The sequence below is a fragment of the Triturus cristatus genome, chromosome 4_1, assembly GCF_964204655.1.
Source record: "Triturus cristatus chromosome 4_1, aTriCri1.1, whole genome shotgun sequence".
NCBI classification, from domain to species: domain Eukaryota; kingdom Metazoa; phylum Chordata; class Amphibia; order Caudata; family Salamandridae; genus Triturus; species Triturus cristatus.
In genome coordinates this window covers 675,249,789-675,276,141 of record NC_140585.1, presented here as the reverse complement: position 1 = coordinate 675,276,141, position 26,353 = coordinate 675,249,789, and the positions used below count along the sequence as shown (strand labels likewise).

At 42.9% G+C, this 26,353-nt stretch overlaps 1 protein-coding gene and 1 long non-coding RNA gene across 4 annotated transcripts in view; one reads left to right on the top strand and one right to left on the bottom strand.

The window, feature by feature from the left end:
• Positions 1–26,353, bottom strand: part of CTTNBP2 (cortactin binding protein 2) — a 636,925-nt gene that overhangs the window by 316,605 nt on the left and 293,967 nt on the right. For both annotated transcript variants that reach the window (XM_085653125.1, XM_085653124.1), the window contains exon 6: positions 660–759. In XM_085653125.1, coding sequence (XP_085509251.1) covers positions 660–759 — 100 coding nt within the window. The remainder of the gene's footprint in view (positions 1–659; positions 760–26,353) is intronic.
• Positions 1–26,353, top strand: part of LOC146855376 (uncharacterized) — a 65,687-nt gene that overhangs the window by 2,995 nt on the left and 36,339 nt on the right. The window contains exons 2-3 of one of the 2 annotated variants that reach the window (XR_014981313.1): positions 17,724–17,785; positions 18,335–18,467. This is a non-coding gene — a long non-coding RNA (uncharacterized LOC146855376). Of the gene's footprint in view, positions 1–17,723; positions 17,786–18,334; positions 18,468–26,353 lie in introns of those variants that run through there. The other variant, XR_014981314.1, reaches the window with a different exon arrangement.

Genomic DNA, 26,353 nt, shown 5'->3' with positions numbered 1-26,353 from the left:
ATCTTTGCACTATGAAATAGTGCTAAATGCTGAATTATTCTTCTCACATAATAGTGTGTAATCTTGCAGCATTCTTAGGTAATTCTGCTACAATGAATTAAGCGAATTATAACCACCCATGATTTTTCCAGAAAGCTGAAGCCTGCATGGTGTCCGAAATAGTGAAGTGCAGACTGAAGCATTAAAGGCCACAGAATTATTGATGAGATTAACATGTCATGTTCTTAGCTGCCAGACTTGGAACTTTGTGACTATGAGGTTGGTTCACGCAACCATGGTTTAAATATAATTGCTTGGCCAGCTAACCAGCAAACAGTCCAGAGAACCAGAAGGTGAGAGCTCAGACACCTTAAAGCAAGTTCTGGATGAATTGATATAACTTTTGTAATGTCTACTGGTAATCTTTTGACTATCTGCACGTTTTAGCAAGATATACTAAGTCATGCTGGGATTTTATGGTAACATGACCAAGTTCATACAGCATTTGATTTTAAATCATTTAAATGAAGCATTGAAAAGAAATACTGAAAATTAGATATGCCTGTACAATTCTTTTTGTTGCAAATACAACAAAGACTAACTTGATGTTACTTTCATAGATATGCTAAGCAGAACAAAGTAGAGAACATGACGTATGCAAGTTTCAGCAAGTTACTTACCTGAAATGTCCCTGAGCAGCGGCTGAGCACAAAGCCGTAAAGCCATTTTTATCAGCAATGTTTACTTGTGCTCCTGCAGTCAGCAGCAATCTCACACATTCTAGAAATTCAACAAAAAGTAGTCTAATATTAGCAAAAGCAGAGATCTGAAAAAAGCCCATACATACATTGTAACTCATGCCATCAAATGATTATATTTAATTATTCAAAAGGGGAGGCCAAATTGAGTCATCACAAATGAAGAAACATTTACAGTTTAATTGACCTGAATTATTAATAAGTAAATACATACTTAATTGAGTAAGAAAATGTGGATAGATCAGCAGATTAAGCAAACTAAAGGGGATAATAAAAAAGGAAAAGAAAGATCATGTGCTTCTAGTTTGCAGCTATATATTTCATATATGTCTGTCTTTGAATATGGTGTTAAAAGAAATTATGGTGTTAAAAGAAATTAACGTATGTTTCAAGGTGAAAAAAGACAGAATATCATTGTCCTTCATCATTCTTACCCAGCTCTACTTCATAGTTAATCCTTCCATCCATCTCTGTTTGTGTGTGTGTGTGTGTGTGTGTGTGTGTGTGTGTGTGTATATATATATATTCATGGAAAAATCCAAAGGTTACAGGGACGTTAAAGTTAGGCTGACATTTCACTCGTACAAAACCAGATAAATTCAGCTGTTCTAATTAGCTGAGCTAACTATAACTCGCACTCCCACAATGCACTGCTTAGGACCTCAAATATTACATCACTCATGACATGGTCAGTGACATCACTCATGACATTTCAAATGACATCAGTGATGACATCACCCAGTGACTGAGTGTTTTTAAAAAGATTATGAGTGTTAAATATATATACCAAGGTGTACTGTTGAATCAGTGGATGTATGAGTGACTGTATGGATGACTCAGTGTGTGCGTGACTGTATAAGTGAGTGATTAGGTGTCTGAGTGAATGTATGGGTGAGTGACTGGTTGTGTAAATGTGTGAGTCTGTCAGTTGATTTCTAAGTGGGTGTATAAGTGTGTTAGTGAGTACGTGAATGGATGTATGGGTGATTGAGTGCTTGTCTACATCTATGTTTGTCTGGGTATGTGTGTTTGTGGGTGAGGAGGTGTGTGACTTACTGTATGGATCAGTGAGTGGGTGAGTTAGTGGCTGTATGGGTACAGTTGCGTGTGTGAGAAGTTGTATGGGTGAGTGAGTGTCTGTATGACTGTGTCCGTGATTGAGTGCATGTGTCAGTATGGATGAGTAACTGAGTGTATGAAAGGCAGTATATGTGAGTGACAGAGTATATGAGTGACTGTATGCATGAGTGAGTGAATGTGAGAGTGGCTACATGGATGAGTGCATGCTTTTGTCAGTGACTGTATAGCTGAGTGAGTATGTGTTACTATGTGTATGAGTAAGTAAGTGTGTGGATGTGTAACTGTTTGGGTGAGAAAGTGGCTGTATGATTGACTATATGGATGAGTGTCTAGGTGTGTGAGTAGATTTATGGGTGACTCACTAAGTGTGTGAGCGCCTGTAAGGTTGTATGAGTGGATATGTCAATGGCTGTATTAGTGAGTAAGTGGGTCTATGAGTGGCAGTATGGGTGAGTGAGTGGATGTGTGTGTAGCTCAATTAATCAGTGAGTTGGTGTGTAAGTACTGGTATGGCTTTGTGAATGGTTGTATGGGAGTGGCAGTGGATGTATGAAAGATTCTATAGTGGTGTAAGTGGGTGCATGAGAGATGCTGTGGATGATGTCATCACTGTTGTCATCAGTGATGTAATTTGAGATGTCGTACGTTATGTCACTGACCATGTCATGAGTGATGTAATATGTGAGGTCATAAGCAGTGGATTGCAGGGGAGAGAGTTATAGTAAGCTCAGCTAACTATATTGGCTGAATTTCTCTGGTTTTGTACGAGTGAAATGTCAGCCTAACTATAACATCCCAGTAACCTTTGTTTTTTTCAGTCAATTTCTAAGGTTTTTTAAATGCTAATTTCTAACTATAATGTCCCTGAAATCTGTTGGTTTTTCAGTGAATTTCTAAGTTTTTTAAATGCTAATTTCTAATTGTAACTTCCCTGAAACCTGTGGCTTTTTTCAGTGATTTTCTATGCTTTTTTCACTAGCAGTCGCTTTTACAGAGTGGTGGAAAAAGGGGCTGGGCCTCCATCCAGCACTCAGGAATTCTACTGCATATGACTTTCAAGAGGTAACAGGAGGGCTTCTTGGCCCCCAAGGTCCTTCAGGAGTTAAGTGGACTCCTTCCCCCAACCCGTTGTGGGTTAGGAGGCACATTTGAAGAGTAGGGGAGAAAGGGAGGCATGGCCCACTGTGCGAGACTTCCTTGAGGTAACAGGAGGAGTAGTTGGCCCCCCAAGGACGTCCTTGGGGGCCAACGACCCCTCCTATTACCTCTAGTAAGTCCTACAGAGCAGGATTGCGGAGTTCTGACACCAGGCCAATCCCCCTTTATCCACCACTCTGCAAACGCATCTTCTGGTGTGCTCTTGGTTGGGGGATGAAGTCCCCTTCAATGTTGGGGTCCTTAGGGGCCAACTAGCCTACCTGTTACCTCCAGTAAGCCCCACACAGTAGGAGGTGGTCGCAGGCCATACACCCTTTCTCCATCACTTGGCAAACGCACCTCCTGGCACGCTCTTGGTTGGGGGGTGGTCCCCGGAGCTGTGGGTGGGGGGGTTTGAGCCCCCCACACTTTATTTTCTCATATAGCCCTGGGGAGGTGGTGGTCGCCAGGCTGCGGGGAGAGCAGGGGCAGGAGCCCCCTCACGCCTTTATTTTAAAAAAGCCACCGGGAGATGGAGGTCCCCGGGGCGGCAGGGGCCCATGTGAGCCCCTTCATGTATTTAGATCATTGCCCCCAGGACCTGGCCCACCTGGGGGCCTAAAGGAAAGAAGCGCGGGAGACCGTGCTTCTTTTAAAAAAAATGTTGGCAGGATTTGCGGACCCAATGAGACTCCTGCCAAATTTTTTTTTAAATGCTTTTTTGGGCCCCGGGGGTCCCTGAGGTTCCCTGTGGGGCCCCCTTAGCAGTCGTTAGGTGGTCAGGGTGTTTCTACTCTGCCCCCTTTTCTTAATTTTGTATGTTTTTGAACCTTTTTCCTTGTGACTCGGTTGAACCGAGCCACAAGATGGCTGCCAACAATTCCTGGCTGGATCAATCAGATCACAGGCTCGAGATCTGGAGGGTTCGCAGATCCTCCGAGCCATATTTGTATATCTGAGAAACTACTGAATGGATTTACACCATTTAACAAAAAGAGTGCTTTCTGATACAAGAGCTACCTTTTTACCAAATTTGGTGTAAATCCGTTCAGCAGTTCGGGCTCTAAAGTTTCCTGTGGAAATTAAAATGGAGAAAATGCATTTTGGGACCCCCCTTTTCCTCTGCCCCCGCTTGACAAAACACCCCAAAACTTTCAACACAGCAGCTCAAGTGAGTGGGCAATCAGTTTTGAAAATTTCATGAAGATTCGGCGAATGGTGCCAAAGATATTGGCAAAAGAAAAACACTTTTTGAATAGAAACAAGGTCCCAACTAGAACCACCTACTGGTGACTGTCAGTAGGTAATGTATATCTCCCATAGTTAGGTCAGCTGTACCATAAGTAAAGTATTTTTTGTGTTGCTAAAAACTTTGACCTTGTTTGACGAATCTCCACAAACCTTTCCAAAAAGGTGTTACTTTTTGACTAGTTTATGCATGGAAAGTTTTGGGGTGATCCGTCAAGCAGGGCGGAGATATAAGGCAGGTCCCAAAATTCAAAATCCTCATGGATTTTCCATAGACTTCTTTAAGAAGGGCAAGAACATAAACTGCTGAATGGAATGACACCAAATTTGGTAGAAACCTAGATCTTGGTATGCAGATTGTGCTTGTTCTGATTTGCTGTAAATCCGTTCCAGTGGCTTTTTTGTTAAATTATGGGTCAAAAATATTTGTATATCTGGACGCTTGGTCCGCGAGAGGCTTGAGAGACTCTAGTGGAAGCGGCATTTTAATAATGGAGTGTTCTATCTGGCTGAGGGAGCTTGTTTCCCCTTGGGCCAATTTGTTCCTGCAGGAGTCAGACTCCTGAGGGAGCAAGCGCTATGACTGGCTGCCAGCAACATCAGTAAATGTTGCTGGCAGCCACTACAGGAATCGGGAACCATGTGTACAGAAGGATTTCGCAATTCTTAATGGACTGAATTGCAATCTCAGTCCGCTAAGAAACGCTAAATTACCTTTCATTATATACAAAGGAAGATAGGGAATCACAAAATGCGATTTCTACCCAGTAGAAATAGCATTTTAAGATACCATATACAGTAAATCGCAAATAGGGATGTCCTATTTGCGATTTCCGAAGCACATGTAAAAGCATTTCCTAAATGCGAAATAGGCATTTGGGAAATGCTATTACCATCGACTCCAAATCGATGGTAACCATGAGCAATTAAAAAAAATGCACCCAAAATGTATTTTTTAAAGTGCCTTGTAGCGCACATGTCCCTAGGGCATTTTACATGTGCAACACTTTTTGTGTGTGGGAGGGGGAGCATCCTTGGTTTTGCATTTCAAAATGTATGATTCCCTATTAGGAAACCGCAAATTTGGAAATTCAAAACCATTCGTACCTATGGGCCCATAGGAATGAAAGGTTTAGCATTTCCTAAATAGCGATTTCCTAATCATATCAATTCCTACTCTGTAGGAACTGCTACTAGGAAATCTCTATTTTTGTACATTTCATTTTGCATTTACTAAATACCGATTTCTTGGGATTAGCTATTTAGTAAATGCAAAATGGAAATCACGCACATAAAGCCCCCAAATCGCTGGTTAGGGATACCCTGCCCCCCTAGGCCCCATGGAGGAGGGGGACAGAGGGACCCTGCCCAGGGCCAAAATACAAAAAAATAAAATCAGCACTTTTTGCCGCAATACCACGGGACTGCCGCAGCATTGGAAAAAAAAGAAAAGGCAGCTGGGCTGCATTCTTTAATTATAGGCCGCTTTGGGAGGGAGGCCCCCCTCCCTGAGCCATTAGAGGCTCCGGGGAGCCAACCATCAAGGTCACATTACAAAAGTGGAGACACGCAGCCTTCCTCCTAAAGCCGCTTTTTGCCCTGGGGCCCACCTTTCCCAGGACCCAATCTAATAACTTAGGGAAGGGGGCTGCTGGGCCCCTCTCCCAAGCCATTATAGGCTCCAGGGAGTCCACCCCCAAGGATGAAATATACCAAATAGGGGAGGGGGGTTGCATGCCCCCCCCCCCTGTGCCTTGAAAAGCCTTGTGGAGCCCATCCCAGGGGGCCGCTAACTTTACAATAAGAGAGAAGGGCCATGTGGCCCACCTACCTGAGCCATTATGGCCCTGGGCCCACATCCCCAGGGGTTGGCTCGCATGCTGTGTCCCGGGAACTCACCCCCACGACACAGCAGTTTCCCTGCCCGCACTGGCATGGGAAGGGAAACTTGTGTTTGCTCCCACCTGGCAGCAGCATTTTAAAAACTCCTGCCATGCTGGCGTGAACACCTAATGATGCTGGGGGAGGGGGGCCCGCGCCTCCTTCCCTTTAAAACAAATGTAGTCCTGGGGATGGGGTCCCATGCACACACCACCCCTTATAAAAATTTGGTCCTGGGTGTTGGGGTCCCCAGTGCCTTATGAGGCTTGAGGAGGGGGGCCACACGGTCCCCTCCTCTTTAAAATACTTAAGATCCTTGGGGATGAGGTCCCCAAGGCCTAATGAGACTCGGGGGGGGGTGCCACCTCCCCTTTAAAATACAAAAGGCACTGGGGTATGGGATCCCCAGGACTAAATGAGGCTCAGGTAGCGGGGCACATGGCTCCCCCTTTTTTATTGGTAGGACCCCGGGGGATGGGGCCTAGGGCCAAATGAGGCTCAGAGAGGTGGCCACCTGGTCTCCCTCCCCTTTATAGTACATAAGGCTCTTGGGAATGGGGTACCCAAGACCAAACAAGGCTCCGGGAGAGGTGCTGCATGCCCCCCTTAACTTAGATGTTGGCCCTGGGGGATGGAGTACCCAGGTGCCCAAGAAGACTCTGGAAGGGGGCCATGTAGCCCTCTTCTCTTTTTATTGGAGGTGGCCCCTGGGAAAGGCTCCCTGGTTCCAATTAAGTTTGGGGGAGGGGGATGCATGCCACCCTGCCCATAAGATATTTGTTTTGCCCCAGGAGATGTGGTCCGCAGGGCCTGCAGGCCAAAGCTGAGCTGCTCAAGCCAAAGACTGTGCGTGGCGTGGGGTTGGGAGTCTGCTAAGAGGTTAGCCACAGGGTCTAGTGACGGGCCAAGCCCTGTGGTTGACATGCCGCTGAGCACATGCAGTATGGGTTAGGCTGCCTGCGGGTTGTTGGAAACAGGGACTGACTGCAAAACAGGCCCTGAGGCTTACCCAATGCCACGCACGACGAAAGGCCGGGCACGACTTGGGGGTGGTGGCATCCAGGTGGCTGACTGTGGAGAGTTGGGTGCAGGTCTGGCTGCAAGCCCACACTGCGTATGACGAAGGGCCGGGTGCTACCTGGGGTTGGCTGCCTGGGGGTCGTGAGGTGGCAGCAGGACCTGATCATAGACCAGGTCATGCGGCCAACCCACACCGCACACTGCTAATAGCCAATGGCAGCTGCGGATTGGCTTTATGTATTGAAATAACATTTTACATTACATTTTTAAAAAACTAGAAATTCACTGGAAAATAAGAAAGGTTAAAGTAACGTTAGTTATAGTTAGGTCTGATAAATAGATAATTGTTTTTTAAACCTTAAAAATTCACTGAAAAAAACAAAAAGGTTAAGGTAACTTTAAAGTTAGGTGAATGTCAGTGAGAACATTCATATTTTGAACTAAAAAAAACACAGAAATTCAACATAGTTAGCAGAGCTAACTACATCTTGAACCCCCGCCATGCACTGCTTATGACCTCACATATTGCATCACTTATGACATGTTCTATGGTATCATTTATGACATTTCAAAGACATCATTAATGGCATCATCCAATGAGTGTATTAGTTTCTTTTATAGTTTACATAGTGGCGAGTAACTACCATAGTACTTCTCTACCTAAATTTGTACTACCTGTGTCCAGCTAATGGGTGTAAGGGTTTACAAAACACATGTGCTACTAATACATCATAGCTGTGTATAGGAACTGAACCTGTTATAAATCCTTGAATTGAAGAGTTACCCTGTGTGCAAGTGCAAGTTGATGTCATGTGTTGAGCATGTTCCACCCAAGTTTTTGGACTATGCAGAAAAAGTTTGCAACAGAGCAAAGATTCTACATACTATATACTAAGTATTGTAAGCCGCCTTGCGTTATTAGAATGAATCGTCTAAGCATGATAATTTCTATGTAACATTGAAGACTGTGTGCACCAGGTATTAACCTACATACATGGGCTTCTTTTGCTTCAGATGATGGGCCATCTGTAAAGTTTTCACCACAGTGTGAAGGCTGCAGGTAGTATGATCTTTAGCACCTTTAGACCTTGGATATTTTAAGGGAATAGTGTATTTTTTGCCAAGTGTTGCATAGCATGTACATTGTTCTTAGTAGTATTAATCTGTAATCTGTACAGTATTTCTCATGAGAGTTTCAATGTCTGCAAACAGTGTGGTTCACAGTAAATCCTCTCTATAGAGTGAACACGGTGTACAATACCCACTTTTCTACTTATATCAACTTCATTTCTCAATGTAGGTTCAATGACTAAGGAGTGTGATACAGATAAAAGCTGTCCATAGTAGGGCATTCATTTTGGAACAGATGTTGAGTATTTTGAGGAGCATGGCTTTCTCTGAACAGTTGTATACATATTGAACACCATGGGTTTGCCATACATCTGTGTTTGATTGTCAATGTGGACTAGGCTATCCGTGAAGTGTATGGTATAGGGTCAATGTTCCAAATAACACATGCTTGCTACACCTAAGGAAGTTGCATCTGTGATGGCATTAATAATCCTTCATATAATCTGAGCTATTATATAGTTACAATACAATATTTTTTTTTATTTGATTCAGACCTCAACTGAGATCAACAAATACATTTAATAAATTTAAAATAATTGGAATGATTAAACTTTTAAAACACACTATAAAGTGGAAAAAGTAATGATGTTTCATCGCCTAGTTTGGGAAAAATTAAAAAAGCTGAACATCCCCCCGTTGCTTTTAAACCAACTAATTCTTCTGCACAGCAAGACATGGGTGCAAGCCAAGTTAGGCTCTGGCGAATACCTAACAAGGAAGATCTCAACAAGCACAGGGGTAAAACAGGGCTGCGTACTTGCTCCAATACTTTTTAATCTTTTCATGGGAGAGCTATCAATGCTGCTAAATGAAAGCAACTCGCACGCACCAAAGCTAGGGGGCTCCCAGCTGTCGAGCCTCTTTTACGCAGATGACCTGTTACTTATTAGCCGGACCCCTGTAGGCCTACAGCAGCTACTGGACATTGCGTCAAGATATTCTGCCGCTAATAGGCTTAGCATCAACCGCGAAGAATTCAAAGTTATGTGCATTAATCTCCCCAAAAAGAAAATAACACTGAATTGGCTCTTGGCATCAAGGAAGCTGGAAACGGTCTGTGAATATAGATACTTGGGGGTCCCCATAGACTGCAAGTGCAACTTCAAGCCCCAATGTGACGCTATAAAAAGGAGAGTGCTAATGGTTGCGTGGTCTTTGGTCCAAGCCTATTACCCCTCATAAAGGTGATCCAGGCTAAATTAATCCCAGCCATCACTTACGGCAGTGAAGCGATGAGGGGGAGAGACGCTGCCTCAGTAGATGGAACGGTAGCAAAGGCGCTACGCATAATCTTCGGCCTTCCTAGGTACACATCGCCCGCTCAGATGAGACTAGAATTTGGGCTACTAAAGAAGTGCTGGCACGTAAAGGAACCTACATGAAAAGCTGGCACAAAGTAAGCAGGGGAGATCCGAAAACATTAAATGCTCTCCTGTGGAAGGAACTTCAAGATAAAGAAACTTGCCCGGCAAGGCGGCACTTGAAGGCCGCTATTGATCATCACGGCTTACGGCAGCTATGGGAACTCCCAGGCTCTCCAGCAGGCTTTAAAAAGGTGGTCAATAAGACAGTCCGAAAAGAATCATTGTTGCAGGACAAAGCCGCCATGATAGAGTGTACTCACCGCTGGCTTACAGTTCAATCGTACATCAAGCCCTCGCCCCAAGCTTATCTACAGACAGGCTTCTCCAAAAAAACAAAAGAGAAGTTTCTGAAATTTCGCCTAGGGCTACTGCCATCAGTGGCCCACCTACCACCATGGTTACGCCCGCAGCTACCAATATCATGCCGACTGCGGGAACTGCAAAGAGAATACAGTACATCTCATCGCTTATTGCAGCAAACTTATTCAAGAAAGTCGCTGCCTCTTGAGACCACTTTTCAACAACCGCAGGATACGGACCTGCAGGCAAGCGGTGCTGGCTTGCTTCAAAGGCGACGACATCCAACTGAACTGCAGAATGGTAAAACTCCTTGAAACGGCGGAAACCCGCTTCAAAATGTTGAAGGATATCCAAAAAACCTAGCAGCACCGCGAAGTACGAGAGGATCAATCCACTCTAACCCTCAATGAGTAAGCACCAGCTGGCACTGACAAAGAAACAGGTGGCATTAGGTCGGCATGAGGGGCGTCTAAATACTCCAAAGCATCCACAAACCAACTCTAGGAGAGCGTGGCCCCAGTAGGGAATCTGACAGACCCCAACGTCTACTGTTTTAACCATCAGGAAAAACAGTAGTAGCACCGAGCGAGAAACATACTAGCAGCCCACCTAAGAGGCAAGCGGATATGGACCCAACAGATGGACTACCCAGTTGCCACCAAACCATCTGCTGAGAACGCTCAGGAACACCGTACAGCACTTAATCGCATCAGCCCCGCGAGTATCGAGATCCAAAGCGTGCTCGCACTAAGGCCGAGTCTGTACCAGACATTTGGTGAGGATGTATAACATGCTGCATCTCCTGGTTAAATTCAAGCAGAAGGGCCATAATAAAGGCCCCTGAATTTTACCCAAGCCTCATGTTGCCATCCGCCAAGCCATGAGTTTCACTAGGTGGAGGACAATGCTGAAAGCAAACAGCCACTTGGAATTATACTGAATAACACTGACCACATCAAAGGGAGAGCCCGAACTGTCATCATAACTAATCACCTTTTCTTTTTTAACGCAAATATATTTTTATTGAAGGGGCACTTTCTAAAATGCTCTTACTGCGCATCTTATTATGAAAAATAGGCTGCTTAAACTGAAATCATACTTTATTTTAACTTTGATGCTGCTGTCTTAGTATGTTTTTTACTGAAGGATTTATGGTCTTAATATGTACAAATTTGACCTTTGTTTTATTAACTGAACTCTTTTCTACATTGTAAAGGTTTCTAAATAACCATGTACAATAAAGCATTATCTTATCGCCTAGTTAAACAGCATTCAATATGATAACATGAAATCTTAAGACTCTGCGCTTTACCTTTAAAACAGCTTCAAAAAACTTTTTTTAAACTTAATCAAGTTATAGCATACAAATTCATTGACTGGAGAGTTACACAACATAATTAGATCTTGGGCTAAGATAGCATTATACTTTAGTTGAATTGGCATAATAAATCGACGTCGTGCATCCACTATACTCACATTAGGGCAGATTAATTAAAAGTGAAGCAAATCTTGTCGGCCACCTTTGCACAATTCACAAATACCTTTGGAGTTATTTTTACTGTCCCAGCTAGCTAAAAATGTTGCGAAAGGGAGTACACCTAGATGTAAAAGCATAATACAGCACCTTACCCCGTGCTCTAGTTGAAATCGTAAGTAAGGAGCATAGGTTTTAAATCCTACGTTTTCCGCGAATGCTTTATAATGCTTCAATTGAATGCAATGCTCTTTATCCATTTCATAGCTGATTCTGGGGGCCAAATGTTTTAAAAAACAGTTTCAAGTGCACTCGAGACCACTCCTGTAAGAGTGCATTGTGAGACCTCTAAGGCTTTTAACATATTCATATTGAAAGTATATCCGGACGCTTCCTCTCTAAAGGTCTCCAGTTTTAACAAATGCCTTAATGTGTCTGGTGCTGCATGTAATAGGTTGTACGCCCACCTAATGATATTGGAAATGACTCAAGCAAAGATTCCCGTTATAGATAACTTGAGACGAAGAGCTTGGACTGGTACCGACTGCAACACTTTTACCAGTTTTCGGAGTATGATTCCCTCCTTTACTTTTATAGATTGCCATGCTTTAATTTGTGTGTATTCCATGGCATAGGACAGCATCGGGGGATTTTCATGCCATACACCTCCAAAAATGGTATAAAGTGTTTTGTTTCCCGTGGAGTGGTACAGTCTCTGTAGAGCCCCAACATGGGATTCTGTTTTCCGGCATAAGTATTGGAGGTGGGCTGAATCTTGCAAATTATGAGTGAAAATAAGACCCAAATAGACATACTCTTTTACTGTCTCGATTGGTTCACCTCCTAATGACCATATATATGATATAGGTTTCCTTCTGCCACTGAAAGGGAGTGCTTTAGTTTTGGTAATATGTGGCACCAGAAAATTTTCAGTTGCATATTGATTTAGTTCATTCAGGTTTCTTTGCAGACCTATCGGAGTGCGATCAAGTATAACGATATCATCAGCGTACATTAAACAGTGTATGTCAACTTGTGCTAATTTCGGAGGGTCATTTTTAATTAGGGAGAGACGCCCCGGTAAGTCGCTGATGTAGATAGAGAATAATAGGGGAGCTAATAAGCATCCCTATTTCAGCCCATTCTTTGTGGGGAAGGGTTTGGTTAGGTCTCTTTCTCCCCCAATTTGGACTCTGCACCATGTTGATGTATGAAGGGAAGTTATTATTATTAAAAGATCTTTAGGAATCCCCAGGTTCGCCAATTTTCTCCATTGGGTCAATCTATCTACACTATCGAAAGCAGTCGAAAAGTCAATATAAGCACAATATGTAGTTTGAGCATTTAACGTAACATACTTGTCGAGTACTGTTTGGAACGCAGCAATATTATCCAATGTTGAATGCTTTGGGCGAAACCCAGCCTGAGTCATAGGGATCACATTCCTTGAAAAAGCCCAGTCTTTTAAGTGTTCCAAAACGCAAGCTGCAAAGATCTTACCGGTGGCGTCGAGAAGCGCTATTTGTTTGTAGTTTGCAGGGTTTGTTCTTGCGCCTTTCTTTAGGAGAGGAACCACCACGCTCCCCTGCCAAGATTCTGGTATTTCCCCGCTTTTCAGGCAGTGTTGGAAGAGTGGGGCTAAAAATTTTCCCCAATCGTCTGTGTTTTTTTCTAAGACTTTAATTGGGATCTTGTCAGGACCCAACACTGCAGATGATCTGGCAGAGGATATAAAAGTAGAAATTTGCGTGGCTGAGGTTTTCATTGGTTCCTGCTCGCATTGGCTCTTCGATGCTAGATACTGTCCAGGGGAGGTCAGATGCTGGTGATTAGGTTTATAAAGCCTTAGAATATACTTTTCCCAGTCAGCTGATGATACTGGTGTGGCTTGAGCAGATTTTCGTATCCCCATTTGTGCAGAGATTATGTTCCAGAATGTTTTATTATTTTTGTGTTTCACTGCTAATTGAATGTCCACCCACATATGGTCTCTTAGACTTGCCTTTCTCTCTTCTTATTCCGTTGGTAGAGTTTTTTCAGTTTCCTTATTTCTCCTTGTCTTATCACACAGAAAGAGCGAAATTGAATTCTAGTCAGTTTATTTAGTTATCGAGAATTATTATCGGCTTGTTTTCCTTTTTGCTGTATTTTAACATTTTCAGGCCTCGCTGTATTTTCTTGGAGTGTGGTTGCCTACTCTACTCACAGATGTTAGCAAAACTTGGGAGATTGTATGATTCATTTTACTAATTGTTTTGGCGTTCCAGTGGATCCTTCCGGTTTTGTCATTTATGACTGCTCGTCTTTCCAGAGAGCGGAGTGACCATGAAGACGTATGTTGTGTGAAAATGTCAATTTCAGCAGAAAGTGACGCGTGATCGCTTTTGTGGGTGCATTGGGTAGAGAATGATTGCATTGGACCTTCGAGAATAGGTCTAAACTACAGATAAAATAATCTATGTCAGAGGATTTAGTTGGGCCTAGTCTGGTGTATGTCGCCGGAGTATCACCATTGATTCTCCCGTTTATTATAACGCGGTTAATTGCTTCAATAGATGACAAGATCATTTTCCCCCTTTTATCTGCTTTTATCTTATTGGGGAAGATGGGAATTGGTATTGAACAGGCTACTTCTTGTGGCGGTTTTCCCGTTATTAAGTAGTGCATTTGAAATCTTGCCATTGAAGTCCCCAGCCATCATCATTTACTTTCATACTGGTTTATAAAGCAATGTAAGTAAGTAAATAAGTAAGTAAGTAATTAATTTTATTAGCATAGTTACTTAAAACCATTGCTATACAAAATAGATTAAGAGCAAGTATAATAAAAGTACAATTCTAAATAGAATCAGAATAAAAACAATCGCATTGCCTTAAATCGACTGTACACACGGCAGCTTCTTGAATATAAAAGGTTTTTTTTTTTAAAAGATTGATCAACTTCATGTTAGTGAGATTATTTCTTCTTTCCTGGTTTCCTCATGAGCTCATAGGGTCAGTAATGTCAATCGACAAGCAATGTTAAGACGATAATACAGGGACCATTATAGATTAATTTTTGGCATCTTTTTTCCCACTGCCTTCATAAATTTTACAAAGCAATGTATGCAGAAGAAGTTTGAATTATGTCACCAGTGCTGTCATCAATGTCATTTGAGATGTCTTCAGTAATGTAATAAATTATGTCATAGAACATGTCATGAGTGATGTAAAATGTGAGATTATAAGCAGTGCATGACAGGGGAGCAAGTTATAGTTATCTCTGCTAACTATAACTGGTGAATTTCTATATTTTTTTAAGTTCAAAACTTTAACGTTATCACTGACATATTCACCTAACTATAACATCTTTTCAGTGAATACACACACACACATATATATTCCAGTAATAGTTTCCTGAGCTATTATAACCTGTGCCCCATGCACTGTTTATGACCCCACATATCACATCATTTTTTTAAATTTTGTTTGGATCTGTTTATTAGTTTTTTTAAGTGTTAAAGTGGTCAAACAGTAAGATAAAGCAGTGTTACAAATGCAGTAACACATTGGTTGCTGAGCTTCATTTTGGAATACAGATTATTTTTAACACTGGTAGATAATACCGTGACCAAGAAGACACACATCAGCTTATAAATGTCCAGGCAGAATACAAGCTTAGTGACTCCATTGAGGGTCCAGCCATATATTTATCAAGGATTAGGCAAACAGTTCCCTTTTTATGAAAGAAATTACAACAAGTAAAGAAGCTAAGAAAACTTAGTTGTAGCCCTCCCCCGCTCCCCACACCCAACATGTTCAATCAGGAGGACACATGACTTCGACTTCCATATACATATTCAGGGACCTGGAATAACGTTTACAGGGGAAAGGGTTAGACCTCAGTGAATGTCATATGATTACTTGGTAACATTACCAATTGCCACTCCATCATCATCTTCCAGTGGTTCTACTAGAACATTAGCATATTGCTGTGTTAGCTGGGAAATCAACTAGTATGGTGCCCCATTTAGTGGCTATAGGATGTTTGTGCAGCCCTAGGCTGTCTTCCATGCGCAAAGCAACAATTGCTGCCTGTGCCCACGTAATGAGAGCTCTCGTCCAGGCTACCAGTTTTGGGGGTTCAGGTGATTTCCACCGCCAAGTAATGAGCCATTTGGCTGTCCCCAATCCCAGGTTGAGAAAGCGAGAGGTAACTCTGCACTTCTTATCCCTGTGGTGTTGCAGGGACACTTCTCAGGAACAGAGCTATGCTTGGGACCATAATACATCGACATTTAGGGACTGAGTTCCAATACCACCTCAGTACCTATGAGCCAGAATTTGACTAGCAATGGTGCCTCACTTGCCCTCCTAACCTTACCAGAGAAACAAGTGAATTGGCACCCCAGAGCACAACACTCGCGGCCCTCTCCGGGATCGCACTAACAGAACACACCCTTTTGCTCTCTCACTCATCCACAATAAGATAAATAAAACACACGAAGGAAGTTTAGAATGTTTATTCAAACTATTGTGTACTAAAATGCAGCATTCATGCCACAATTAGAAAACAATTACATATTAGAAACACTATTAGCATGGCTATTGAACCATATACTAGAAAAAGCCCTGTCATGATATAAGACAGAATAGCATAACCGCCCACCCTTTCCTACTGAAGCTAAATGATTATATCTAAAAGATCTCTGGGATTAGTGGTGTAGCCCGTACCTCAGCATACACAGATGGATGTTCTACATCTCAGCTGATGCAGTGATCTTGCCTCTGAACTCCGACTCCATGTGTGTTTTCTTACTCTCTTGTACTCCATTATTTGACAAGACATATGCGCTCATAAACAGCAGCTGCGCTCTCATTTTATGTCTAGCTGCTAGTGTCTGACCAGAGAGAATAACAAGGGCCATTGTTTGACCTGTCTAAGATGTTCAGACTAAATCCCAGAAAAAGAACAGAACCTGAAAACAGATGCAGGTTCCGTGTGAAAGTACAGTAGGGCACAAAGCAAGTGTTTTTATAAAAATGCGACCTATGATGTCCACATTTAGGTAAACATAGGGAAAACTTTAATGGGCCCCACAGGAAACACATGACAATAGTAGAGACCCAGGAGGCATATCTCCCATGTGTCTAGCCCTGGACGCCCAATGCAGGTAGAAAGTTGAGAAGTGACACGTCGCCAATAGTGTTGGTGGACTGGGCAGGCCCATAGGAGAAGATCCGCATTAACCAGGTGACAGCGAGGGCAATCAGCATCTATAACAGTGGAGGTAGCAGTTTATTTTGGCAGGGGTGAGGTAAGCTCTGTGTATGATGTAAAATTGGATAAGGTGAAATCGGGTGTTGCGTGGTATATGTGTTGGGCATTGCGTGGAATATGTGTTGGGCCTTCCAATAGGCATCCCATTCCTTATCTGTACAGAGGCAGGCTAAGTCGTCCTCCCAATGATGGCATAGGGACTCAACTTGCAGTGTAGTATGGGTCCGCAGCGACTTCGTGAACCAGTGTATTAAATGGCGACCCATCCCCTTCACATAAAGGTATTGGACAGTGAGGTGGGTCGGATGCGCCAGTGTCATATCACCTCATTTGTTTCTTAATAACATAAGCAGCGAGTTATATAATAGAAATTGGCTGGGGGGCAATACCTCATCCACCATCAGTGTCCCATATGGGTGAGGTACCATCCCGATACTGATCTCCCACGGCATGCCAAATGGTGAGTTCCGCTGATGAGGTGAGGTTGCAGCCTCTATCCCACATATTACATCATGACATGTTTAATAACAGCATTGAAGATATCACTGATTACATCACTGATGACCTCTCAGTAGTGATGACATTACTGATTACATCATCCAATGAGTGTGACAGTTTGCTATATGATTCAGTCATTGAAAAATAGTGCGAAACATCTAGAGCAAATTGTCAGTAGCATCTGTACTGCTAATTAGCAGGGCAAAAGCTGTGCTCAGTAGAGCTTTCACCACCTAGGATGGTTTGAGAGTCTGTAGGTAGTAGGCTCTCCACAAAATGTTGTGCAGATGGCAACAGCTGTGCACAGGAGGGGCTTGGTGACCTAATGGGCCTTGGAGGGAGATCTCAGTGAAGTGCTGTGCACAGGGTAAAGGCTATATGCAGTAGGGGCTCAGCCATCAAATGCAGCTTGGGTGTGTGGAGGGAGAGGGCTATCTGTGAAGACTTTTCAGCAGTGTGAAGGCTCTGTGTAATAGAAGTTTGGCTATCTGTAGGTAGTGGACTCTGAAAATGTGAGCACATTGCAAGGGATGCGATTATGCGAAATTACTATCGGACTCATTTAGTGATTCCATTTTTTTTTTTTTTTAATAGGGAGTTTTGTCACCACCTATTGATTCGGCCAGTAGCTATTCTCGTTGCTACATATTTTTGAGGTAAGCATTGGTAGCAACTTTTTGCCTTTCAGATCTGTTGTACACACGACTGATTAGTGACAGACGTTCTCTGTATTTTGTTTCCAGAATTTCAGTATAGATATTGGTAACGCATTTGGGAGTATTGTGACACCCTGCTTAGTTACAGGAGGTGAGGGATAGAGGTTATCGGCGCAAGCCAGCCATGAAGGACACTTGAGTAATACAGTTCCATAGGACTCATCATTTTATACACTCTGTCTAGGTTTGATGTTAAAGCCACAATCCATCTCGTCACATCTTTTTTTATAAAGGTAGTTACGTGACATGATTTCGATTCATAGTTTGTGTTCACGTTGGGTGCACATTGTTTTTTATTAACTGCACTTGCACGTTTCAATACAACAAGAGACACAGGATGATTGACCGGACCACTAGTTTTAACATGGTTATGACTGACATTAGTTTGTATATGTTGGACCAGTAGGCAATTTGGGTCATGAAACTTATCTATGTGGTTGTCTGTATATTTTGTAAATGCAGCAAGTAAAAGTATGTTTTTCCTTATAGGTTGGCCCCTGAGGAAGGGACGACACAGTCCCAAAATGCATCGGGCTTTCAGAAGAGTTATATGTAATTAATAATCATGCATTGCTTTGTAGTGTTTGTACAATAAATACACTGTAAATCTTGTGAACACCGTTGACATTATGGAGTGTCATGATTGATAAATGTCTATGGTTTCATTTCTGATTTTGTTACAACAAAAATTGAATATTTGAGATTTCAAGAATGAATTAATTATGAGTATCATTGGAATTTTTTTTAGAACATTGAGAAATTAGTAGGGTTCTATTGCAACCCAGTGAACAGTGCATTGTGCCAGCAAGCCCTCTTGCTAGTATTTCATTACGTTTGACTAGGCATTTGTCATGACAGCAGGTGTAGCACTGTAGCACCAATAGTTAAGAAATAATAAGTAGATTTAAGAGTATAAACACATGGAATAAAAAAAAGGTGTGCACCGCCAATCCCTTCACGTATATTGTACTGATTTAGAACAGATCACTAAAAGTAAGCTTTTTGAGTTATAGCGGTCTGCCAAATTTGGTGCAATTCTTTTCAGCCCTTCTTTCTGTAGATTTGTCCAAATTCCTACAGGAAATTGCATAGGGGAAAACAGGTTTTTAGACACCCCTTTTTCTGAGCTCCGGCTTGATGGATCACCCCGAAGCTTTTGGAAGAAGCGGAGGTGGATGAACTTTTTTTGGGAAAGTTTTGTGAAGATTCATCCAACGGTACTAAAGATAACAAAAAATGCTCTTCCTATGTAAAGCCAGTCTCAACCATAGCAGTTGCCACTGAGTTTTTATAGGCAGGACCCCATTTACATAAATGTTGTGGTTTGCTAAGAAATTTAGTGCCATTTGACAGATCTTCACTGACCTTTTCAAACAAAAGTCCCATCCTCCTCAGCTCCTTCCTGGAAATGTTTGGGGCGATCTGTCAATCGGGTGCCAAGAAAATGCATTTTCCACATGCAATGTTCCACTGGAAAATTGAACAGCGATACAGAAAAAACAGCTGAACGGAATTACACCAAATTTGGCAGAAAGCTAGATCTTTACTCAGTAGGTGTGCTATTTGTGATTTGGTGGTGACCCATCAAGCAGGGGCCAAGAAAAATGAGGGTCCCAAAACGCAATTTCCCAATGCAATTTCCATCGAGACCAAAACGGCTGAACGGAATTTTACCAAATTGAGCGGAAGGCTAGATCTTTACCCAGAAGTTGCGCTTTGGTTTAAATCCAGAAAAAAATAGATGTATACAAATACACAAATCAGAATTATAAATGGTTCTTACATCTGTTCAACCTTACAATTCCTTAAATAAATATACAACAGCAAGAAAAAGAGGAATACGTTTAACACAGGACAGTATTACTTATACGTTGCACACTATCCTAGAGCCCAAAAAATATTTGGACATCTCTTGGAGGAGTGTTACTCCCTACATAGTCCATCAAAGGACCCCAAATTTGCTTGCCCCTTCTCCTCGCCCTCCGGACTTTACATTTATACAGTGTCATCTCTATGTTGTATATATGAAGCAGTCTGACATACCAAGATTGATACGTCGGAGGGTCAGCATCATTCCATTTTGATGCAATCAGTAATCGGACTACTGCAGTTGCCATAAAACAAAAATATACCTAAGTTGGTTCTAACTGTGCATTCTTATCACAGCCTAATATTATCATGGTTGGTGAAACACACACATCCTGTCTTAAAACTTTATGCAAAAAAGTTTCAATCCCCTTTTTCAGCAGATTGTTTACTGCAGTCACAAAACATATGGGCCAAATCTGCAGAGCCCTGCCCACACCTTGGGCAGTGATCATTTTCCCTATTCCCCCAAACAAACAGTTTAGCCGGGGTAAAGTACAAATTGAACACTGTTTTCAAGTGTTGGACCTTTAAGTTAGCAGAGAGAAGCACTTTTTTAGAGAGTATCAATGACCTGCTTAAGTCCCAATCCGGATTCTTGCCCGCCCAAGCGGTTTCACCCTTTACTAGGTCATCCGGATTGGCGCTTATCAGCATGTAGTATAAATCCTTGGTTCTGGGTTGTTTATACAGAATACTTTCTAGCAACGGAATCCGATCCGTACTAATATGTGATACGACGGGTCTGATTGTCTCCCTAATTTGGACCTACTTAAAAAACTATCTAGAGTCGAAACTATACCACTCCTGAAGCTCTACAAAAGAAATGATTCCGTTCAGATCAATAACATCACCTATCCTACGGACTCCTGCCTGTTCCCAAAGTTAACCTATTCCGTCATAGAGAGGGGCCGGAAATACTGGTGATTGCCACAGAAGAGGTATCTCTGGAGCCTAGGGATTTCTAAAAGCTTGCATACTTTGTGCCAGACATTCCGAGCTGCTCTAAGAGGCTTGAAGCATGTTTTTTTGTTGTAAATACCCTCTGAGTGCCTCAGTAAAAGCCCTGGTGCTGCACCACCTATGGCTAACTCAAAGATTGAAGGGGGAATTTCGCTTTCACAACCTCCAAGGCCTGTTTCTGCCCCATATTTGATTTAAACAATATAGCCATTTGTTGTAAAGTTATGGCCCGGTAATAATAGAGTAAGTTGGGAACCGCCAGTCCCCCTGATCTTGAGAAAGGGTCAGAAATGTCAATGATCCCCTGACCTTCTGATAATGCCAGATAAATTGGGAGGATATTCCGTCTAATTTCCTAAAGAAGGCATGTTCTGGGGCTCTAGCGGGATACAACGGAATAAATATAAAACTTTAGGGAACATCGTCATTTTAAGCACATTGCACCTTCCTATTATAGACAGATGTAAATTATCTATTCTTTTTAATTCTCTACTAATCTTCTATATGAGAGAAGCCGAATTGATTGCCCATGTGGATCCAACATCGCCGAAATATCACTCCCAAGATAGGTAGCTACCTCAGTCTTACGTGGATCTTGGCAGGTAATGGTTTAGGTACAGACAATCCTTGTCTTATAGTTCAAACGGTATCCCAACTGCCTGCCGAATTCCAGGGTCAAGACCCTGATCCTTGCAATTGCTCCCATTGGGTCAGGGGTGACGACAGCTATGTCGTCAGCATAAGCTGACACCTTGGGATTATACCCCCTGACCACTATTGGTTTGATTGACTGATCTTGAATAACTGATCTAATAAGTGGATCTATATAGAACGCAAAAAGAATTGGTGAGCAAGGGCACCCCTGTCTTGTACCTCGAGCTACCAAAATCCTTTCGGACTCCCTACTCATCAATTGAATCCTAGCATATGGCTGTATGTACATAGCTCTTATGGCTGTTAATATGCGAGGTCCAAACCCAATAGATCTTAAATTGTCCCATAAGTATGCCCACTCAACCTGATCAAAAGCTTTTTGAGCATCAAGGAGTATTAGAGGCATCCGCTATGTCGAACAAGGGAGATTACCCGACGTACGTGATCCGTAGTTCTTCTCCCTGGTTTGAAGCCATGTGCCAAGGGCTCACCAAAGAAGCGATAATTTTAGCAAGTCGGAACACGATGATTTTAGAATATAACTTCTCATCGCCGTTAATCAGGGAGATGCGTCGATACGAGGCAGGATCCTCAGCAGCTTTCTCTTTCTTCAAGGATACAATGATGTTGATTTCTTGCCAGGATTGAGGTGGAATCCCCTTCTGCTGTACAGCCAGGAACAGATCTAAAAGGAGAGGGGTTAGCTCTGACTGGAGGGCATTATATACTTCCATCGGAATTCTATCAGGGCCAGCCGCCCTACCTGAGGCCATCACCTGGAGAGCCTTGGTAACTTCACTAATCGAGATATCTGCCTCTAGTTCCTGCAAGATAGGGGAATTCCCAGCATTTTCCGGCCCAGCGGCCTCTGGAGGTTCATCCCTAGTCTGATAAAGGTCCCTATAAAACTGCGAATACGCTTAAAATATCTTGGGGTTCTGTGGCTAGGGTCCCATCTTTCCTTTTTAGCCTCAAGATGTTATTTGCTTCTGCCCTTTGTCTATACCGTAGTGCCAAATGTTTACCTGTAGCCTCCTGATACTCATAGTTATCCCTGGTGTAAGTTTGAAACGCTTCCACCACTGATTTACTGTGAAATCCATTAATTTCTGCCTTTATCCTTGTAACCTCTTGTTCAAGCTGAGTTTGTCGCTCAGCCTGAATTTGGGCAATGGCAGCCGTGTGCTCCTCTTCACACTTCGACAGTCGGTCTGTTTGTCGATATAATTCCTCTCTCTTCCTCTTCCTACGTTGTCCAACAAAGCTAGCGATCTCCCCCCTTAACCATGCCTTAAAGGTATCCCACACTATTTCTCTGGAGGCACTGAATCTATTTATATCAAAGCACTGCTGGGTCCATCCCCTAATATGCTCTATGAACCCCTCCGTGACCAGCAGTTTCTTATCAATGGTCAACTTTGTACAAAATCATACATGCCCCTGTACCACAATTTCCAGCATCAGAAGGTTGTGATCCGACAGCACTATTGGCAAATTCCTGATATCAGCACCCTCCATAAGGGAGGCGGGCACAAAAAAGTAATCAAGCCTGACATATTTCCTGTGAGGGCATGAGAAGTAAGTATAACCTGAATCACCTGGCTTCCTAGAGGACCACATATCAACTAGTCCATGACTAGCAATAAGGGCATCTAGTGCTTTAAACACCTGTGGCTTCCTCCCCCGATATTCCTTATCATCCTTGCATCCAAGTGAATATTGAAGTCCCCACAAATAATAAGGGGAGAGGGCCACAAGACTAACTCTAGCTCTAGTTCCTCCAGCAAACCGGGGTCATCTAGATTCGACCTGTAAACCGTACATACTGTTGGCCCACTTGATAATGAGACTTTTGCCCACCGGCCCCATTTATCTGATAGTGTTCATTTTAAGGGAGACAGTCGATTAGAAACGTGAATTGCAACACCTCTGGTTGTGGTGGACTGGGAAGAGCAGGTTTCATGCCTTTACCCTGGAATTACGTTAAGCCCTCTCTTTTGCCACTGGATGTGAGTTTCTTTTTGGAAAATTATATCTGCCCCCAGGGATCTAAGTACTTCACTTACCTTTCCTCTCTTCCCCCTATCATTTAAGCCCCGTTAAGACCATACTGGGGAGTCTGGGGAGCCCGTGGAGGACGATATTTTGAGGGGACAATGTATTGCTTTGCCTGCTAGGTCTGAGACTGGGTAGAATACTATGGCAGTACGAATGCAGTCTGAAGTGGGAATAAAAAACCCAATACAGAGGTCTGCAGTGGAAGTGAACAATGAAGTGTATCTAGAGGAGGCAGAGAGCAATAGCAAAGGGGCTGCCGCAGGACTATCTTCTCAAGTACAGATTGGGGGGCTGGATCGGCTCAAACTGGTCATCCTCATAGTAAAGGCGACCTAATAACTAAGGTTAAGGATACAACAAAGGGCATATTGGACCAGCAGGGGAGCCCAAGCCGCCACTTCCTAGCCTGGAGCAAAGGGTAAAGCAAAAACACCATGGAAACTCCAAGAAATCAGGTGCACTCAGTGAAAGGGAGCTGGACTCAGAGGCTAATGACTTCTTCTCCCTGTCGGATGCCACCTGGTCAGATGTAGGGTTAGGCTAAGGGTCCAATTCAGACTCAAGCGAGACAAAGAGCATACCAGGCACCAGTGGCATGGACTCCATCACCACAACTAGGAAGACGCACACCAGAGTGGGCAAAACAGACAACCAGAGGCATAGGGACTTAAAGTGGGACTACTCCCCTGGGGAACAACTGGTTGGGGACAACAATAAGACCCCCGTCAACAGTCAGCCCACAATGCCTCCTACATTGGATACCATTTTGCAGTGTGTAGTTGCACACTGTGAAAAAGCTCACCTGGAAAGCAGACTATCATAGACTGCAGCTCGTAAATTACAGGGGGTAAGAAGAAAAATTGCTAAAACCTGCAACACCATCAGTGACCGGATGATGGACCTTGAGACAAGAACAGCTACCCTCGAGTTAGACATAGCCGGCAACAAGGGTCAAGCAGAGGCTCGTGAGGCTCAACTAATAGACATTCAGTGAAAGCTTGAGGACAATGAAAACCGTCAGAGATGGAATAATCTGTGATTTTTGGGAATCCCGGAAGGGAAATAGAGCTTGGACGCACGTATGAACATGGTTCAATTGCTGCAAAACACCTTCCCGGAACTTGAAGGCTGGAACTGGTCTCACGAAATTCAAAGGGCGCATCGAGAACCATTCACTCTTCGGCAACCAGGCAACCCAGACACCAAACCACGAGCGCTTGTGGTGTACTTTGGAAATTTTCTGCTGAGACAGAATATATTCGAAAAAGCTAGACCAGAGGCTCAGTGTTCTGAGGATGGGTTCTAATTTTTCTCCATACCGGACTTCTGTCATATCACGGTCAAGAGCCGATGCGCTTACGACAAAAGATTACATTTTTTCAGGAGAAGGGGGTACAGGCCTTTCTCTTGAATCTGGCTCGGCTGAAAGTAATCTGGGGTGATCACACCAGATTCTTCACATCCGAGATCAAGGCAAAAGAGTTCTTAACCTCAGGCGGGATATAACTCTATGACTCTATGATCAGGTTAAATTATGTATTGTTTTTTTGGGATAAATGACTCTAGGAGAAACCAGGGTTTCACTAAGGTCCCCTAGCGTGCCTTGACAGACACTGGTGGGAAGAATTTAATCCATGGGTTTGTTAAAAAGAAAAAAGATGGGTGCTGAGAATAACCATGTAACTTATAAATGATTAGCCTTATGAACAAACATGTTCGGCCAAGAAAGAAAACGGAATTAAAGTAGGGAAGGGGGTAAGAAAAAAATAAAGAAAGGGGAAAAGAAAGAAAATATATATATATATATAAAAAATAGGGTAAGGGATTAAATGCTCACACTGCATTTGCTCTTACTGTCTTGAGACAACTCCGGGGGCATGGGGTTACTAGATAGAAATCACAAAGGAGCAGCCCATATGATGAAGCATGACACCTGAAAGGGTGTGTGAGGGCATCATAATCCAACACATGGATTCCCAACCTTAGACATATTGTCGAATCAGTTGGATCCAGCCTCCTCTTTGACTCCACCGACTCTACCACAGAGGAACGGCATATACTCAAATTTTGTGATTCCTGTACCTGGGGCCTTGTTTATGCTGGACCTCCCACTTCCTTCTGAGTGGAAAAAGCCCCCTGTCCCTCTTCTCTTGTATTGAGTTACTAGATAGACACATATATGCATAACTTAAGCCACCACTTGGGAGGGGCACCACCTATCATCCTTCAAGGACCGGCTCAGGTCTGTTTTTCCTCTGGATGGGGGGGCAGGATGGGGTGGGGGGAGGGCGCAGGGGGTGGGATGGGAGAAAGAGGTGAAGTGGAGGAGCGGGGAGATGTAGAGTGGAAGGAGGAGAAAAAATTTAAGGAAGGGGGTAGGAAAAAGCGTGTATCAATGGTATGATAATCAACTTGGGTGCCTAAAAGGTTTTAGTAATGGGTAGGTTAACTATTTGCTCTGTAAATGTTTTTTTTTAGTTTACAATGTTACCTTTTAACAGACATTTTCACCCAACTACAACATCACTTTAACCTTTGTCATTTTTCAGTGAATGGACATATACAATACGTAGGTAGGTAGATGATAGATAGATAGATAGATAGATAGATAGATAGATAGATAGATAGATAGATAGATAGATAGATAGATAGATAGATAGATAGATAGATAGATAGACAGACAAAGTCATAGGCAGTGCATGGTGGGGGCACATGTTTTGGAAAGGAGATGCAGTACTGATGCAGACACCTCTCTCAAATAATGTTTTGTCCCTTTAAAAATACACCATGGCCCAAATTACTATAAACCCACACCACCCCTCACATTTTTAACCTTCTGGTTTCATGCCTGCATTAACATTTCATATTCATTTATTTCAGCCTGCTCCGGAGGAATGGCTTTAAATTCAACAGCATAAATTCTAACAAAATAACATTTAGGAATGCCTCACTTTTGTCTTGAATACA